The following is a 20,040-nucleotide window of genomic DNA, read 5'->3' as shown; positions in this document are numbered from 1 at the left end:
GTCGGAGACTTGGAGGGGAGTTGCAATGAGATTAGTGGAAGAACAGCATCTAGTAAAGATGAGGTCAAGCGTATTGCCTGCCTTGTGAGTAGGGGGGGAAGGTGAGAGGGTGAGGTCAAAAAAGGAGAGGAGTGGAAAGAAGGAGGCAGAGAGGAATGAGTCAAAGGTAGACGTGGGGAGGTTAAAGTCACCCAGAACTGTGAGAGGTGAGCCATCCTCAGGAAAGGAACTTATCAAGGCGTCAAGCTCATTGATGAACTCTCCAAGGGAACCTGGAGGGCGATAAATGATAAGGATGTTAAGCTTGAAAGGGCTGGTAACTGTGACAGCATGGAATTCAAATGAGGAGATAGACAGATGGGTCAGGGGAGAAAGAGAGAATGTCCACTTGGGAGAGATGAGGATTCCAGTGCCACCACCCCGCTGGCTCGATGCTCTAGGGGTATGCGAGAACACGTGGGCAGACGAGGAGAGAGCAGTAGGAGTAGCAGTGTTATCTGTGGTAATCCGTGTTTCCATCAGCGCCAGGAAGTCTAGGGACTGGAGGGTAGCATAGGCTGAGATGAACTCAGCCTTGTTGGCCGCAGACCGGCAGTTCCAGAGGCTGCCGGAGACCTGGAACTCCACGTGGGTCGTGCGCGCTGGGACCACCAGGTTAGAGTGGCAGCGGCCACGCGCTGTGAAGCGTTTGTATGGCCTGTGCAGAGGTGAGAGAACAGGGATAGACAGACACATAGTTGACAAGCTACAGAAGAGGCTACGCTAATGCAAAGGAAATTGGAATGACAAGTGGACTACACGTCTCGAATGTTCAGAAAGTTAAGCTTACGCTGCGAAAATCTTATTGACTAAAATGACGAAAATGATACAGTACTGCTGGCTGGTGGAGTAGGCTAGCTAGCAGTGGCTGCGTTGTTGACTTTGTTTGAATGTGTAGCTGGCTAGGTAACCTCGATAGTTTCAGTACTACACCTTGTCATGATACAAAAGCAACTTTGTAGCTAGCTAACATAACACTAATCAAGACGTTCCTTTGTAATGTATTTAGTTTCTACAATGCTGCTCGTCGGTAATAGTTGGCTAGGTATGGAACAATGGTGTCGCGGGGGACGGAAATAGCTGGCTAGCTAACCTCGATAATTACTAAACTACACAATTATCAAGCTATGACAAAGACAACTATGTAGCTAGCTAGCTAACACTGCACTAGTCAAATCGTTCCGTTGTAATGTATTAGTATCTACAGCGCTGCTAGTCGGTAACGGTTGGCTAGCTAGCAAACCCATTAGCTAGCAGTGGGTTTGATGACTAGGTGTGTTGACTAAGTCTGGAGTCTGGACAAGGCGTCGCGTCGCGGCTGGCTAGCTAACCTCGATAATTACTCTAAACTACACAATTATCTTAGATACAAAGACAGCAAATACAACTATGTAGCTAGCTAACTAACACTAACACTACACTAATCAAGTCGTTCCGTTGTAATGTAATAGTTTCTACAGTGCTGCTAGTCGGTAGAGGTTGGCTAGCTAGCAGTGTTGACTAGCTAGCAGCTAGCAGTGTTGACTACGTTAGGAGGACGAAAAAATAGCTAGCCTCGATAATTACTCTAATTACTCTAAACTACACAATTATCTTTGATAGCTAAGAAAAATTGCTCAGATCAAACAAACCGAACCGTTGTAATGTAATGAAGTGTAATGTTACCTGTGGAGCGAAGCGAAGTGCGACTGCTCGCTCCGGACCGGAAGTTAGTAGGAGTCTGACTACAGTTCTATAGTAGGAGTCTGACTACAGTTCTATAGTAGGAGTCTGACTACAGTTCTATAGTAGGAGTCTGACTACAGTTCTATAGTAGGAGTCTGACTACAGTTCTATAGTAGGAGTCTCACTACAGTTCTATAGTAGGAGTCTCACTACAGTTCTATAGTAGGAGTCTGACTACAGTTCTATAGTAGGAGTCTCACTACAGTTCTATAGTAGGAGTCTCACTACAGTTCTATAGTAGGAGTCTGACTACAGTTCTATAGTAGGAGTCTGACTACAGTTCTATAGTAGGAGTCTGACTACAGTTCTATAGTAGGAGTCTGACTACAGTTCTATAGTAGGAGTCTGACTACAGTTCTATAGTAGGAGTCTGACTACAGTTCTATAGTAGGTCTGACTACAGTTCTATAGTAGGAGTCTGACTACAGTTCTATAGTAGGAGTCTGACTACAGTTCTATAGTAGGAGTCTGACTACAGTTCTATAGTAGGAGTCTCACTACAGTTCTATAGTAGGAGTCTCACTACAGTTCTATAGTAGGAGTCTGACTACAGTTCTATAGTAGGAGTCTCACTACAGTTCTATAGTAGGAGTCTCACTACAGTTCTATAGTAGGAGTCTGACTACAGTTCTATAGTAGGAGTCTGACTACAGTTCTATAGTAGGAGTCTGACTACAGTTCTATAGTAGGAGTCTGACTACAGTTCTATAGTAGGAGTCTGACTACAGTTCTATAGTAGGTCTGACTACAGTTCTATAGTAGGAGTCTGACTACAGTTCTATAGTAGGAGTCTGACTACAGTTCTATAGTAGGAGTCTGACTACAGTTCTATAATAGGAGTCTGACTACAGTTCTATAGTAGGAGTCTCACTACAGTTCTATAGTAGGAGTCTCACTACAGTTCTATAGTAGGAGTCTGACTACAGTTCTATAGTAGGAGTCTCACTACAGTTCTATAGTAGGAGTCTCACTACAGTTCTATAGTAGGAGTCTGACTACAGTTCTATAGTAGGAGTCTGACTACAGTTCTATAGTAGGAGTCTGACTACAGTTCTATAGTAGGAGTCTGACTACAGTTCTATAGTAGGAGTCTGACTACAGTTCTATAGTAGGAGTCTGACTACAGTTCTATAGTAGGTCTGACTACAGTTCTATAGTAGGAGTCTGACTACAGTTCTATAGTAGGAGTCTGACTACAGTTCTATAGTAGCGAAGTGCGACTGTTTGATCCTCATTACACTGTAAGTTTTATAAAAACAAAGAAAGTCGCACACTACCAGTAATTTATTGGGTTAAAAAAAACACTAATGTTTCGGCATCACTGTGCCTTCTTCAGGTTGCTCCTCGTTTCACATCACGGACCAACAAATATTCCTTACATCAACAACATAGGAATCACTACAGAATGTATTGTATGTCCTATTGTACACTATATTAGGCCCAGCCTTTGGAACTTTGGTTTTCCTAGATATGGCTACTATATTGTGATCACTACATCTGATGGATTTGGATATTGCTTTAAAGCAGATTAGTAAAGCGTTAGTAAAGATGTGATCGATACATGTTGATGATTTAATTCCTGTGCTGTTTGTAACTACACTGGTAGGTTGACTGATAACCTGAACCAGGTTTCAGGCACTGGTTACAGTTTGAAGCTTTTTCTTAAGTGGGCGGCTTGATGAAAGCCAGTCAATATTTCAATCAGCTTGATGGAGGGTCTGGAGTCTCAGACACCCTCACGGTCCCAATGAGGGGGAGCTTTGAAGATCTGAACCTGAGGTAGAAGCCACCGGAGAGGGAGACAAAACAGAGGAGCAGGTACGTCCGGATCCGATCTCGAAGAGGAAGCCCCCAGAAATGAAGGTGCCAGAACCTCTGGATCCAATCTCGAAGAGGAAGCCTCGAGGAATGAAGGTGCCAGAACCTCTGGTTCCAATCTCGAAGAGGAAGCCCCCAGAAATGAAGGTGCCAGAACCTCTGGATCCAATCTCGAAGAGGAAGCCCCGAGGAATGAAGGTTGCCAGAACCTCTGGTTCCAATCTCGAAGAGGAAGCCCCGAGGAATGAAGGTGCCAGTACCTCTGGTTCCAATCTCGAAGAGGAAGCCCCGAGGAATGAAGGTGCCAGAACCTCTGGTTCCAATCTCGAAGAGGAAGCCCCGAGGAATGAAGGTGCCAGTACCTCTGGTTCCAATCTCGAAGAGGAAGCCCCGAGGAATGAAGGTGCCAGAACCTCTGGTTCCAATCTCGAAGAGGAAGCCCCGAGGAATGAAGGTGCCAGAACCTCTGGTTCCAATCTCGAAGAGGAAGCCCCGAGGAATGAAGGTGCCAGTACCTCTGGTTCCAATCTCGAAGAGGAAGCCCCGAGGAATGAAGGTGCCAGTACCTCTGGTTCCAATCTCGAAGAGGAAGCCCCGAGGAATGAAGGTGCCAGAACCTCTGGTTCCAATCTCGAAGAGGAAGCCCCGAGGAATGAAGGTTGCCAGAACCTCTGGCCGGCAAATCTATTTGTAGTCTGGATCCATGCTTTCGACTTCCGCGGTGAGTGACGTGCCTCCGTGGCTGGTTGGTAGGTTCTAGAACAGGAACATCCTACTAACTCCATCCTCCAGGGAAGGGGGAGACCCCCTCGGGGAGGGATCACTGCAGAGCACAGGCCAGTCGGCTGTAGAGAGATGACCTGGCGGTGGCACTCCCAGCTACTGGAGTAGAAGAGGAAGAGACAGTAGGGGCGTGGATTCCCTAGTAGGTTGTGTAAGCTGGCTAAGAGAAGCCACTTCGCCCCTGTAGTCCTCTTCAAGCAAACAGTTGCTACATTGAAAGTCTGGATGGTCCACATTGTCCCAGAACTCAGGATTTTTGTCTTTATTTCTTGATGTCGTCAACAGAACAGGAGAAACATGTTTTTGTGTGTGTGTGTGTGTGTGTGTGTGTGTGTGTGTGTGTGTGTGTGTGTGTGTGTGTGTGTGTGTGTGTGTGTGTGTGTGTGTGTGTGTGTGTGTGTGTGTGTGTGTGTGTGTGGTCCCTGGGCAGCGTCAGACAAACATTATGGTTGTCAGGCTACACAGAAACCCCACAGGCTCTCATTAGAGAAGGAACACACACACACACACACACTGCTGTCAGTCTTGTTTGTTTGTAGAGAAACTGCAACCTCTCCTCTCCTCTTCCCATCATATTCTCACTGCAAAGTTGTGGAACATATCAACTATAAAAATTACATTTTATTTGTGTGTGAAATCGTCAAATGACAACCCATCCCTTCTGGGATTAAACAAACATTACAATAATTCACTATGGTAGTGTAACGGGCGTCATATAGAGGAGACCATTTTTACATTTACATTTAAGTCATTTAGCAGACGCTCTTATCCAGAGTGACTTACAAATTGGTGCATTCACCTTATGATATCCAGTGGAACAACCACTTTACAATAGTGCATCTAAATCTTTTAAGGGGGGGGATTAGAAGGATTACTTTATCCTATCCCAGGTATTCCTTAAAGAGGTGGGGTTTCAGGTGTCTCCGGAAGGTGGTGATTGACTCCGCTGTCCTGGCGTCGTGAGGGAGATTGTTCCACCATTGGGGTGCCAGAGCAGAACTATGGTACTGTAACGGGCGTCATATAGAGGAGACCAATGCGCAGCGTGTTGAGTGCTTATCGTTATATATTTTAATGAAAACAAACACTAGACAAAATGACAGCCAACAGTTCCATCAGGTTATACAAACTAAACAGAAAGCAACTACCCACGAACACAAAGGGAACAACAGGCTGCCTAAGTATGGCTTCCAATCAGAGACAACAATAGACAGCTGCCTCTGATTGGAAACCATACCCGGCCAAAACATAGAAAAACAAAAACATAGAATGCCCACCCACCTATCACACCCTGGCCTACGTAAACAGAGAAACCACAGCTCTCCTAGGTCAGAGCGTGACAGGTAGTTATATGACAATACTTCTTCAGGTGTTCTCCTCATCGCATAAAGAATGAAAAAAATATGTGAGGTAGAAATCAATGCATAGTAGTCAATAAGGTTATCCAAACAATAATTATAAACTAATTTACATACATAAATACTGTATATATACACACATACAGGTTATCCAAACAATAATTATAAACTAATTTACATACATACATACATAATGTATTATATACACACATACAGGTTATCCAAACAATAATTATGAACTAATTTACATACATACATACTGTATATATACACACATACAGGTTATCCAAACAATAATTATGAACTAATTTACATACATACATACTGTATATATACACACATACAGGTTATCCAAACAATAATTATGAACTAATTTACATACATACATACTGTATATATACACACATACAGGTTATCCAAACAATAATTATAAACTAATTTACATACATACATACTGTACATATACACACATACATACATACTGTATATATACATACATACTGTATATATACATACATGCATACTGTATATATACAAACATACATACATACATACATACATACATACATACATACATACATACATACATACATACATACATACATACTGTATACATACATACATACATACATACATACATACATACATACATACATACATACATACATACATACATACTGTATACATACATACATACTGTATACATACATACATACATACATACATACTGTATACATACATACATACATACATACATACATACATACATACATACATACATACATACTGTATACATACATACACACACACACACACACACACACACACACACACACACACACACACACACACACACACACACACACACATACATACATACATACATACATACATACATACATACATACATACATAATATAACAGAACATAACAGAACATAACAGAACATAACAGAACATAACATAACATAACATAACATAACATAACATAACATAACATAACAGAACAGAACAGAACAGAACAGAACAGAACAGAACAGAACAGAACAGAACAGAACAGAACATAACATAACATAACATAACATAACATAACATAACATAACATAACATAACATAACATAACATAACATAACATAACATAACATAACATAACAGAACAGAACAGAACAGAACAGAACAGAACAGAACAGAACAGAACAGAACATAACAGAACAGAACAGAACAGAACAGAACAGAACAGAACAGAACAGAACAGAACAGAACAGAACAGAACAGAACAGAACAGAACAGAACAGAACAGAACAGAACAGAACAGAACAGAACATATCCCGATAAATAAATACAGAAAAAAGAAACAGAAGGCATTTCAACCCAGTCTGACACAAAGAGAAGATTTCTATGGGAGACAAGCCTATATACAGACCTGCCATTTACCACATAGAACCTAAATATTAATGCGAATTTTAAAGCAGCTGTGCTTTATTGATGAGAATTTAAACTCCTAGGCCCAAGCGGGTGTGGTATATTTAAGCTCCTAGGCCCAAGGGGGTGTGGTATATTTAAGCTCCTAGGCCCAAGGGGGTGTGGTATATTTAAGCTCCTAGGCCCAAGGGGGTATGGTATATCTAAGCTCCTAGGCCCAAGGGGGTGTGGTATATTTAAACTCTGAGGCCCAAGGGGGTGTGGTATATTTAAGCTCCTAGGCCCAAGGGGGTGTGGTATATTTAAACTCTGAGGCCCAAGGGGGTGTGGTATATTTAAACTCTGAGGCCCAAGGGGGTGTGGTATATTTAAACTCTGAGGCCCAAGGGGGTGTGGTATATTTAAACTCTGAGGCCCAAGGGGGTGTTATGGTGTGATGGTGGTGTGATGGTGTGGGGGTGCTTTGCTGGTGACACTGTGATCTATTTAGAATTCAAGGCACACTTAACCAGCATGGCTACCACAGCATTCTGCAGCGATATGCCATCCCACCTGGTTTGGGCTTAGGTGGACTATCATTTGTTTTTCAACAGGACAATGACCCAACACCCCTCCAGGCTGTGTAAGGGCTATTTGACCAAGAAGGAGAGTGATGGAGTGCTGCATCAGATGACCTGGCCTCCACAATCTCCCCTGACCTCAACTAAATTTATATGGTTTGGGATGAGTCGGACCGCAGAGTGAAGGAAAAGCAGCCAACAAGTGCTCAGAATATGTGGGAACTTCTTCAAGATGGTTGAAAAGCATTCCAGGTGAAGCTGGTTGAGAGAATGCCAAGAGTGTGCAAAGCTGTCATCATGGCAAAGGGTGGCTATTTGAAGAATCTAAAATCTAAAATATATTTTTGCTTAACTACATGACTCCATATGTGTTATTTCATAATTTTGATGTATTCACTATTATTCTACAATGTAGAAAATAGTCAAAATAAAGAAAAACCCTTGAATGAGTAGGTGTTCTAAAACTTTTGACCGGTAGTGTATATGTATATATATATGCATATATAATTTTTTTTACATTTTGCATATATTTAACCCCTTTTTCTGGGTAGCCACAAAACTACCTTCATGCTTCCATTATTGATTTTTATACCGGTACCAGTTACTTTCAGACGAGTCCTGTGACACTTTTGGGGGTTGTAGAACAAAACAGAGAACACCATCGTTTTCGTGAGAGGGGGCGAGGACGAGAGAGAGTCGGTATTTCGGTATCTCTGTTTGCCAGATGACCCACAGTTCAGATCTGATTCTGTGTACTGAACCAGACCTTCAATTCATGTTAAGTTTTATTAGTCGTAAATGACAGTGATAAAGACAGAGCGACAGAGATGAATAGAGTATAATAAGACAGAGTAACAGATAGAGTATAATAAGACACAGCGACAGATAGAGTATAATAAGACACAGCGACAGATAGAGTATAATAAGACACAGCGACAGATAGAGTATAATAAGACAGAGCAACAGACAGAGTATATTAAGACAGAGCGACAGAGAGTATAATAAGACAGAGCGACAGATAAAGTATAATAAGACAGAGCAACAGATAGAGTATAATAAGACAAAGCAACAGACAGAGCGACAGATAGAGTGTGATAAGACAGAGCGACAGATAGAGTGTGATAAGACAGAGCGACAGATAGAGTGTGATAAGACAGAGCGACAGACAGAGTATAATAAGACAGAGCGACAGACAGAGCGACATATAGAGTGTGATAAGACAGAGCGACAGATGGAGTATGATAAGACAGTATAATAAGACAGTATGATAAGACAGTATAATAAGACAGTATAATAAGACAGTATGATAAGACAGAGCAACAGATAGAGTATGATAAGACAGTATAATAAGACAGTATGATAAGACAGTATAATAAGACAGTATAATAAGACAGAGCAACAGATAGAGTATGATAAGACAGAGCGACAGATAGAGTGACATATAGAGTATGATAAGACAGAGTGACAGATGGAGTATAATAAGACAGTATAATAAGACAGAGCGACAGATAGAGCGACAGATACAGTATAATAAGACAGAGTGACAGAGAGTGTGATAAGACAGTATGATAAGACACAGCGACAGATAGAGTATAATAAGACAGTATAATAAGACAGAGCGACAGATAGAGTGACAGATAGAGTATGATAAGACAGAGTGACAGACAGAGTATAATAAGACAGAGTGACAGATAGAGCGACAGATAGAGTGTGATAAGACAGAGTGACAGACAGAGTATAATAAGACAGAGTGACAGATAGAGCGACAGATAGAGTGTGATAAGACAGAGCGACAGATAGAGTATAATAAGACAGTATAATAAGACAGTATAATAAGACAGTATGATAAGACAGAGCAACAGATAGAGTATGATAAGACAGTATAATAAGACAGTATGATAGGACAGTATGATAAGACAGTATGATAAGACAGTATAATAAGACAGTATAATAAGACAGTATGATAAGACAGTATAATAAGACAGTATAATAAGACAGAGCAACAGATAGAGTATGATAAGACAGTATAATAAGACAGTATGATAAGACAGTATAATAAGACAGTATAATAAGACAGTATGCTATATTGTGTGTATCTCTGTGTTTGCCAAAGAATGCACACTTCCAACCTGGTTCTGAAACTCAATATCCTGTGTGCTGGCAGAGAGAACCCTGGTGTTACAGCAACCAGACCTTCAATTCCCTCATGTAAATTACAGAGAGAGACAGAGGGAGGAGAGAGAGGAGAGAGGAGAAGGAGGAGAGAGAGGAGAAGGAGGAGAGAGAGGAGAGAGAGGAGAGAGAGGAGAGAGAAGAGAGGGAGAAGAGAGAGAGGAGAGGGAGGAGAGGGAGGAGAGAGAGTATCTATCATTGTATCTCTGTAGATTCCATTAGACTCAAGGTTTAGGTTCTGTAACTCTTTTTGTTATCTGGGAGAGATATGGTGTTACATAAACCTTAAATTCCCCTTTAATTCACCTAATCAAATCAAATGTAACATTTTAACAACAGGTGTAAACTAACAGTGAAACGCTTACTTACGGACCCAATCCGACATAGAAAATAATAGAAAATAATAACACAAGGAATAAATACACAATAAGTTGGCTATATACACGGGTTACCAGGACCAAGTCGCTGGGCAGGGGTACGAGGTAATTGAGGTATATACAGTATGTACATATAGGTAGGGGTAAAGTGACTGTCTAACAGGATAGATTATAGACGGTAGTAGCAGCGTACGTTATGATTCAAAAGAGTTAGTGAAAAATGGGTCAACGCAGATAACTATTTAACAGTCTTACGGCTTGGGGGTAGAAACTGTTCAAGGTCCTATTGGTTCCAGACTTGGTGCATCGGTACCGCTTGCTGGTGCATCGGTACCAACTGTGGCTCAGTTGGTAGAGCATGGTGTTTGTAACGCCGGCATGGTGTGTGCAACGCCAGGGTTGTGGGTTCGATTCCCATTGGGGGGCCAGTACAACAACAACAACAAAAAAATTCATGAAGTGTATGAAATGTATGCATTCACTACTGTAAGTCGCTCTGGATAAGAATGTCTGCTAAATGACTAAAATGTAAAATGATCTATTACTGGAGTCTTTGACAATTTTTAGATCCTTCCTCTGACACCGCCTGGTATAGAGTTCCTGGATGGCAGGGAGCTCGGCCCCACTGATGTCCTGGGCCGTACTCACTACCCTCTGTAGTGCCTTGCGGTCAGATGCCAAATTAGTTGCCATACCAGGCGGTGATTCAACCAGTCAAGATGCTCTCAATGGTGCAGCTGTAGAACTTTTTAAGGATCTGAGGGGCCCATGACACATCTTTTCAGCCTCCTAGGCGAAGAGGTTTTGTTATGCTTCTTCACGACTGTGTTGGTGTGTTTGGACCATGATAGTTTCTTGGTGATGTGGACACCCAGGAACTTATAATGGCCACATAACTGTCACGCTCGTCGTAAGAATGAGGAGACCAAGGCGCTGCGTGCGTAGAGTTCCACATGTTTAATAAAGGAAACTCACCAATACAATACAGAAACAAACGAAACGAAACGTGAAGTCATGGAGTGCATAACCTGCACCTACACATAAACAAGATCCCATAACTCAAGGAGGGAAAAAGGGCTGCCTAAGTATGGTTCCCAATCAGAGACAACGATGGACAGCTGCCTCTGATTGGAAACCACACACAGCCAAAACAAAGAAATAGAAAAACTAGATTGCCCACCCCACATCACACCCTGACCTAACCAAACTAGAGGAAAATAAACGTCTCTAAGGTCAGGGCAATAACCAGTACAGCCAATAGAGGATGGCTTCCTCAAGGGTTTCTCCCTACAGGTTCCTTCTTTCTAGACAGTTTTTCTGCTTCTGCTTTTGCTTTGCTTGCTCTTTACAGTTTAGGGTGGGGTAACTGTAAAGCACCTTGTGAACTGATGTTAAAAGGGCTTCATAAAACACATTTTCATTTGATCTGCAGCCACTTTATTAACAGACAGATAAATTCCATCCACCTGTTTGTTTTAATAGCGGAGCCAGGAGGCTTTTTCCAAGACCACATGACCTCACCAAGACCAAGGTAAAACTCCAGGCCCCATAGCCAGGTCATCTCTCCAGGTTGAGGTAGCCTTGGAGGAGTGTAGGGAGTGGTAGCAACTTGATGCCGTCCGGTAAGCGGCCCCTGGCCAGCAGAGAGGTCCGAACCGCCATACGGCAGAGGTGGGTCAGTTCACAGGGGTCTTTGTAGCGACTTGAGGGGATGTGGTCTCTCCAGTCTTCAATCAGGGGCTTACGACCGTACACAATCTGCATCTGTAATGGGGGACATGCACGTCAATAACCAGAATGGCTTAGTGTGGGATTGTGACTATTAGCTTTAAACGGTTTGCTTTACCCAGCATTCTACACAAGAAGAAGTGTTGCTTGTTTTTGTATATTCCTACTGTAGTCCACTGATCTCTATATCTGTGATGGAAATTAAATCAACTGTGGCTGAGACAGAGACATGGCTGAGTACCATGAAACAGACAGCCATACAGTCCCTGAGACCTCTCTGTGGCTGAGACAGAGACATGGCTGAGCACCATGAAACAGACAGCCATACAGTCCCTGAGACCTCTCTGTGGCTGAGACAGAGACATGGCTGAGCACCATGAAACAGACAGCCATACAGTCCCTGAGACCTCTCTGTGGCTGAGACAGAGACATGGCTGAGCACCATGAAACAGACTACACTCCCTGAGACCTCTCTCTCTCTCTCTCTGTGTGTGTGTGTGTGTGTGGTAGTGTGTGTGTGTGTGTGTGTGTGTGGTAGTGTGTGTGTGTGGGTGTGTGTGTGTGTGTGTGGGTGTGTGTGTGTGTGTGTGTATGTGTGTGTGTGTGTGTATGTGTGTGTATGTGTGTCTGTGTGTGTAGGTGTGTGTGTGTGTGGTAGTGTGTGTGTGTGTGTGTGTGTGTGTGTGTGTGTGTGTGTGTGTGTGTGTGTATGTGTGTGTGTGTGTGTGTGTGTGTGTGTGTGTGTGTGTGTGTGTGTGTGTGTGTGTGTGTGTGTGTGTGTGTGTGTGTGTGTGTGTGTGTATGTAAACTGACCTCTATATCAGACATGGATACATGGCTGAGCACCCTGAAGCACAGATCCATACAGTCTCTGAGTTCCCTGGTGATGGTGGTGTGACAGCGTTCATCCAGAGCCTCCAGTCTCGGGGGGTTAAACAGGACAGAGATGACGATGTAGGTGGGTCTCCTCTCCTTCTCCAGCATCCCATACTGCAGCAACACCTTCAGCACTTCATACTGCCTGTTCTGGGCCACGAACATCAGTGGGGTCACCCCGCCCATGGGGCTGGGGCTGTAGATGGGTGTGAAACACCTGAGGAGAAAAAGGGAATTGTGTTTGGTGTCCCTACGGATGATGCAGGCTTTTATTCCCGGCCCAACACTAATAAGAGTTGAAGACCGCAAACTGTAGGACCACTTTTACCACGTTCTCTTATTACCCTGACTATCACCAATGGTGATTACTAGTGTTTTCTTGTATGGGAGGATACTGTACTACTACTACAGTCTCTGCCAAGAGGTCTGGCTGGATCTTGATGGCTCAGGTGGTTGTGAAATGAAATTAGGCCTACATTTAGTGTTGACAGTTTTATCAGCGTTTTATGGTAAAAAAAATAAATAATTAAATACTTTTTTTTTTTACCTCCATGCTATGGCCAAGTTGTTAGTCTGGTCCTGCAGAAACACCGACGTCCTCTCCATCAACTTCCGGACTATATCGGCGCTGCACCTGCGCGCAAACACCCAGTGAAGGATGGTATTGGTGCACACGTTAATGAACTCCATGTAGAACTGCATGTCCAGGCGCGCATGAGCCGTCCGCGCAAAATTGATAAAATCTGTTATAAAGGCATCGAATTCTTCCGAAGTCGCGTTCCGTAGTATGGTACCCAGAGTCCTGTAGATCCGCGGCTCGTAGGTCTCGTGGCTCCACTGCCCTGGAAATCGGTAGAGAGGTTTCCGGATGACACGCGCGACCAGGTTGAGAAAAACGTTATCATCGCCTTCGGTGTAGTCTTCGTCGCGATCCGACATTGTTGTGGTCGGACACTCGCCCTTCGCCCTCAACTACAAAAACTTTTCTGTTCAACATTTTCAGAATTTATACAATTCCTGAGCATTGTTACGTACATGAACGCAGAACGCTCTATTGTTCGCACTTGGTCATTCAGTGCTTGTTTGCTTGAATATTTTGACTTTATAGTCTGTTCTAAAATATAAAACGCACTATCTTGTTAAATAATAGCTTGCTTATAGTGAAGCTAAAAACACTAATGTTCATGTCTTAATAACCTAAATGGTTATGGACACCATCTAGCCCATGCGTAAAATCTATCCATGAAGAATCTCTCCAGTTCTTCTTCTGCTAACTATCCATTAATATAATTATTTAATTCTGCTAATTAATAAATTAATCTAACTATCCATTAATCTTCTTCTACTAGAGTCCATTAATAAATAATTATTACATTCTGCTAATTAATAAATTAATCTAACTATCCATTAATCTTCTTCTACTAGAGTCCATTAATAAATAATTATTACATTCTGCTAATTAATAAATTAATCTAACTATCCATTAATCTTCTTCTACTAGAGTCCATTAATAAAAGCAGACACTTTTTCTCGTAATACTTTTTGTTTTTCAACATAGCTCATAGTCCTTTGTCTATTGTACTCCAGGACCAGCTCTCTCAGGCCTTCCTTTATGGCAGTCTTGGACATGGCAGTCATGGACATGGCAGTCTTGGACATGGCTGTCTTGGACATGGCTGTCTTGGACATGGCAGTCTTGGACATGGCAGTCTTGGACATGGCTGTCTTGGACATGGCAGTCTTGGACATGGCAGTCTTGGACATGGCTGTCTTGGACATGGCAGTCTTGGACATGGCTGTCTTGGACATGGCAGTCTTGGACATGCCAGTTTTGGACACGGCTGTTGTGACGCGGGTGCGTGTGCTGTCCTTGGTACCAAAGGCTGAGCCGCGCGGTCCATTTCCGTTGATCCCAGTCCTACGGTCGTTGATCACTGTAATGACTGATTTGGAACGGATTTTGTTATAAGGCAACAAAGAGGAGATAGATACATCGATTAATCCACTTTCTGAAGGGAAACCACATATCACTCCTGCGCTGAATACCGTGGCACGAAAAGGACACCCCGAAGAAGATGCGATTTTTTGGTCACCATTTGCATTTCCTTTGGTGTGGTCCAGACAAATGTTCGGTAGTGAGGTGGTACACTTAGGATTCAAGTTTAGAATCAAAATCATTTCTTCTTGGTTACCTTTGCGGAAATCTCTCAAACTATTTCCGAGGTTCAGATTTGGAAAGGCTCCTTTTGGTTTCTTCTTGAGAGTTTCCGTTTGGTGACAATACCCACTAATCATTTTTATATCCTTTAACGTCATCTCAACCGTTCTTATCCCCTTGTTGATATGAAACATGGAGCGGTAGTGATCTTGCCTCAGCAACTCTTGTTCAACGTCGTGTCGTTTAAATTCATAGACGTTTTGGGCGTGAAGCTTCATCAGAATGTCTATTCTGGAGTCGCTGTCCTTGGTCCCTGGTTTCATAATCTCCGTTTTTCACCGCTCAGACTAACAGACTTTTTTTTTATAGGAAGGTTTCAGAGCGTTCCCTGCCACTGGGCACAACAGGGTGTCTGTTTGCCAACTGCTTCAATAGCTCAAACAAACACAAGGTCCCATGGGACGGGTTTTGCTGACGTTAAGCAGTAGTTGACAGAGCGTAACAACAGCCAAAGCCTTCTCATGGGACCTTCGTGTGTTAGGCTGATTAAAATACATCTATAAAAGGCTGACTTTATGCATAAAAGTAGTTATCAGAAGCTTACTTAAAAAAAAAGTTTTATCTAGTTATAACCCCTTTATAAACTCTTTATAAGTCACATTACAGTCAAGTGTCATTCAATTAAAAAAAAACACTCACTATTTGTTGTCAATAAATGTTTCCACTGACATATTCCAGTCGGCCAATCTGTGTTATTTCTGTAAAGGTAAAGTTTCCATGACCATGTGTTGTGGATACGGTTGAGTTGTGTGGTGAGCTGATGAACTTAAAGTCACGCAATAGAATATATGAATACCTGCAGTGCTCTGTGAATCTGCTAGGGGGCAGCAAAACACATATCGGACTGAAATGACACTGACAGATCTGGTTGTGTTTTGATGAGACTGCCTGGTCTCAGATCTGGTTGTGTTTTGATGAGACTGCCTGGTCTGGTCTCAGATCTGGTTGTGTTTTTGTTGAGACTGCCTGGTCTGGTCTCAGATCTGGTTGTGTTTTGATGAGACTGCCTGGTCTCAGATCTGGTTGTGTTTTGATGGGACTGCCTGATCTCAGATCTAGTTATGTTTTGATGAGACTGCCTGGTCTCAGATCTGGTTGTGTTTTGATGAGACTGCCTGGTCTGGTCTCAGATCTGGTAGTGTTTTGATGAGACTGCCTGGTCTGGTCTCAGATCTGGTAGTGTTTTGATGAGACTGCCTGGTCTGGTCTCAGATCTGGTTGTGTTTTGATGAGACTGCCTGGTCTGGTCTCAGATCTGGTTGTGTTTTGATGAGACTGCCTGGTCTGGTCTCAGATCTGGTTGTGTTTTTGATGAGACTGCCTGGTCTGGTCTCAGATCTGGTTGTGTTTTGATGAGACTGCCTGGTCTCAGATCTGTTTGTGTTTTGATGAGAATGCCTGGTCTGGTCTCAGATCTGGTTGTGTTTTGATGAGACTGCCTGGTCTGGTCTCAGATCTGGTAGTGTTTTGATGAGAATGCCTGGTCTGGTCTCAGATCTGGTTGTGTTTTGATGAGACTGCCTGGTCTCAGATCTGGTTGTGTTTTGATGAGACTGCCTGGTCTGGTCTCAGATCTGGTTGTGTTTTGATGAGACTGCCTGGTCTCAGATCTAGTTGTGTTTTGATGAGACTGCCTGGTCTCAGATTTGGTTGTGTTTTGATGAGACTGCCTGGTCTGGTCTCAGATCTGGTTGTGTTTTTGCCTGATTCATTGTCATTGACAAAAATAAAAGCATTGTGTCTCCGAAAAGGTTTGACTCAGTCACTCTTCTTCTCTCTTTTCCTTCCTTCCTTCCTTCCTTCCTTCCTTCCTTCCTTCCTTCCTTCCTTCCTTCCTTCCTTCCTTCCTTCCTTCCTTCCTTCCTTCCTTCCTTCCTTCTCCAGCTGCAGCAGGACTGATGACTGGTCAGGGATGGGTCATGCTGGGTTGCCATGGTGATTTATGTGCAGTACAGCAGCCTCAGTATCTACCATCTATTCTGGCATCTAATAGGTACAGTATCTACTATCTATTCTGGTATCTAATAGGCAGTGTATCTACCATCTATTCTGGTATCTAATAGGCAGTGTATCTACCATCTATTCTGGTATCTAATAGGTACAGTATCTACTATCTATTCTGGCATCTAATAGGTACAGTATCTACCATCTATTCTGGTATATAATAGGTACAGTATCTACCATCTATTCTGGCATCTAATAGGTACAGTATCTACCATCTATTCTGGTATATAATAGGTACAGTATCTACCATCTATTCTGGTATCTAATAGGCAGTGTATCTACCATCTATTCTGGTATCTAATAGGCAGTGTATCTACCATCTATTCTGGTAACTAATAGGTACAGTATCTACCATCTATTCTGGTATATAATAGGTACAGTATCTACCATCTATTCTGGCATCTAATAGGCACAGTATCTACCATCTATTCAGGTATATAATAGGTACAGTATCTACCATCTATTCTGGCATCTAATAGGCACAGTATCTACCATCTATTCTGGCATCTAATAGGTACAGTATCTACCATCTATTCTGGCATCTAATAGGTACAGTATCTACCATCTATTCTGGCATCTAATAGGTACAGTATCTACCATCTATTCTGGCATCTAATAGGTACAGTATCTACCATCTATTCTGGTATCTAATAGACAGTGTATCTACCATCTATTCAGGCATCTAATAGGTACAGTATCTACCATCTATTCTGGCGTCTAATAGGTACAGTATCTACCATCTACTCTGGCATCTAATAAGTAGAGTATCTACCATCTATTCAGGCATCTAATAGGTACAGTATCTACCATCTATTCTGGTGTCTAATAGGTACAGTATCTACCATCTATTCTGGCATCTAATAAGTAGAGTATCTACCATCTATTCAGGCATCTAATAGGTACAGTATCTACCATCTATTCTGGCATCTAATAGGTACAGTATCTACTATCTATTCTGGCATCTAATAGGTACAGTATCTACCATCTATTCTGGTATCTAATAGGTACAGTATCTACCATCTATTCTGGCATCTAATAGGTACAGTATCTACCATCTATTCTGGTATATAATAGGTACAGTATCTACCATCTATTCTGGCATCTAATAGGTACAGTATCTACCATCTATTCTGGTATATAATAGGTACAGTATGTACCATCTATTCTGGTATCTAATAGGCAGTGTATCTACCATCTATTCTGGTAACTAATAGGTACAGTATCTACCATCTATTCTGGTATATAATAGGTACAGTATCTACCATCTATTCTGGCATCTAATAGGCACAGTATCTACCATCTATTCTGGTATATAATAGGTACAGTATCTACCATCTATTCTGGCATCTAATAGGCACAGTATCTACCATCTATTCTGGCATCTAATAGGTACAGTATCTACCATCTATTCTGGCATCTAATAGGTACAGTATCTACCATCTATTCTGGTATCTAATAGACAGTGTATCTACCATCTATTCAGGTATCTAATAGGTACAGTATCTACCATCTATTCTGGTGTCTAATAGGTACAGTATCTACCATCTATTCTGGCATCTAATAAGTAGAGTATCTACCATCTATTCAGGCATCTAATAGGTACAGTATCTACCATCTATTCTGGTGTCTAATAGGTACAGTATCTACCATCTATTCTGGCATCTAATAAGTAGAGTATCTACCATCTATTCAGGCATCTAATAGGTACAGTATCTACCATCTATTCTGGCATCTAATAGGTACAGTATCTACTATCTTTTCTGGCATCTAATAGGTACAGTATCTACCATCTATTCTGGTATCTAATAGGTACAGTATCTACCATCTAATCTGGCATCTAATAGGTACAGTATCTACCATCTATTCTGGCATCTAATAGGTACAGTATCTACTATCTATTCTGGCATCTAATAGGTACAGTATCTACCAGTGTTGTGTTGGAGACCACCTAAAGTGAGACCGATTGAAGACCAAGACCGGAGCAAATCGAGTTCGAGTCAAGACCGAGAACAGAACAATGCGAGTCCAATTCAACACCATGATTGTAATTGTGTCAAATCAGCACCATAATAAGAGTTCTAAATGTCCAGTATTTCTGTGTTCGTATCTCAGAACAACATTTGGATCCTTTCAGACGTTCAGAACAGTGAATAAATGCACGCTGAGGTAAAATAGATCCACTCTACAAATTATTACTAACCCAAACACAGTGGGGGAAAATGGACCTTCTACACCTTCAGAGAAGGGCTAACCCAACACAGTGGGGAACAATGGGCCGTCTACACCTTCAGAGAAGGGCTAACCAAACACAGTGGGGAAAATGGACCTTCTACACCTTCAGAGAAGGGCTAACCCAACACAGTGGGGAACAATGGGCCTCTACACCTTCAGAGAAGGGCTAACCAAACACAGTGGGGAACAATGGGCCTTCTACACCTTCAGAGAAGGGCTAACCCAACACAGTGGGGAACAATGGGCCTCTACACCTTCAGAGAAGGGCTAACCAAACACAGTGGGGAACAATGGGCCTCTACACCTTCAGAGAAGGGCTAACCAAACACAATGGGCCGTCTACACCTTCAGAGAAGGGCTAACCAAACACAGTGAGGAACAATGGGCCTCTACACCTTCAGAGAAGGGCTAACCAAACACAGTGGGGAACAATGGGCCTTCTACACCTTCAGAGAAGGGCTAACCCAACACAGTGGGGAACAATGGGCCTCTACACCTTCAGAGAAGGGCTAACCAAACACAGTGGGGAACAATGGGCCTCTACACCTTCAGAGAAGGGCTAACCAAACACAATGGGCCGTCTACACCTTCAGAGAAGGGCTAACCAAACACAGTGAGGAACAATGGGCCTCTACACCTTCAGAGAAGGGCTAACCAAACACAGTGGGGAACAATGGGCCTCTACACCTTCAGAGAAGGGCTAACCAAACACAGTGAGGAACAATGGGC

The 20,040-nt window shown here is 42.5% G+C and overlaps 1 protein-coding gene across 1 annotated transcript; it reads right to left on the bottom strand.

The window, feature by feature from the left end:
* Positions 1-11,673: 11,673 nt before the first annotated feature.
* LOC115169270 (ankyrin repeat and SOCS box protein 17) lies at positions 11,674-14,134 on the bottom strand. Its single transcript, XM_029724731.1, has 3 exons — positions 13,405-14,134; positions 12,795-13,074; positions 11,674-12,017 (listed from the first exon to the last, which is right to left on the bottom strand). The coding sequence occupies exons 1-3, from the start codon at positions 13,794-13,796 to the stop codon at positions 11,811-11,813; spliced, it is 879 nt and encodes a 292-aa protein (XP_029580591.1). The 5' UTR covers positions 13,797-14,134; the 3' UTR covers positions 11,674-11,810.
* Between the last annotated feature and the right edge of the window lie 5,906 nt (positions 14,135-20,040).

This window comes from Salmo trutta, chromosome 31, assembly GCF_901001165.1.
Source record: "Salmo trutta chromosome 31, fSalTru1.1, whole genome shotgun sequence".
Taxonomy (NCBI): Eukaryota; Metazoa; Chordata; class Actinopteri; order Salmoniformes; family Salmonidae; genus Salmo; species Salmo trutta.
The sequence above is the reverse complement of the archived record's forward strand: the minus strand, read 5'-3'. Positions and strand labels throughout refer to the sequence as shown.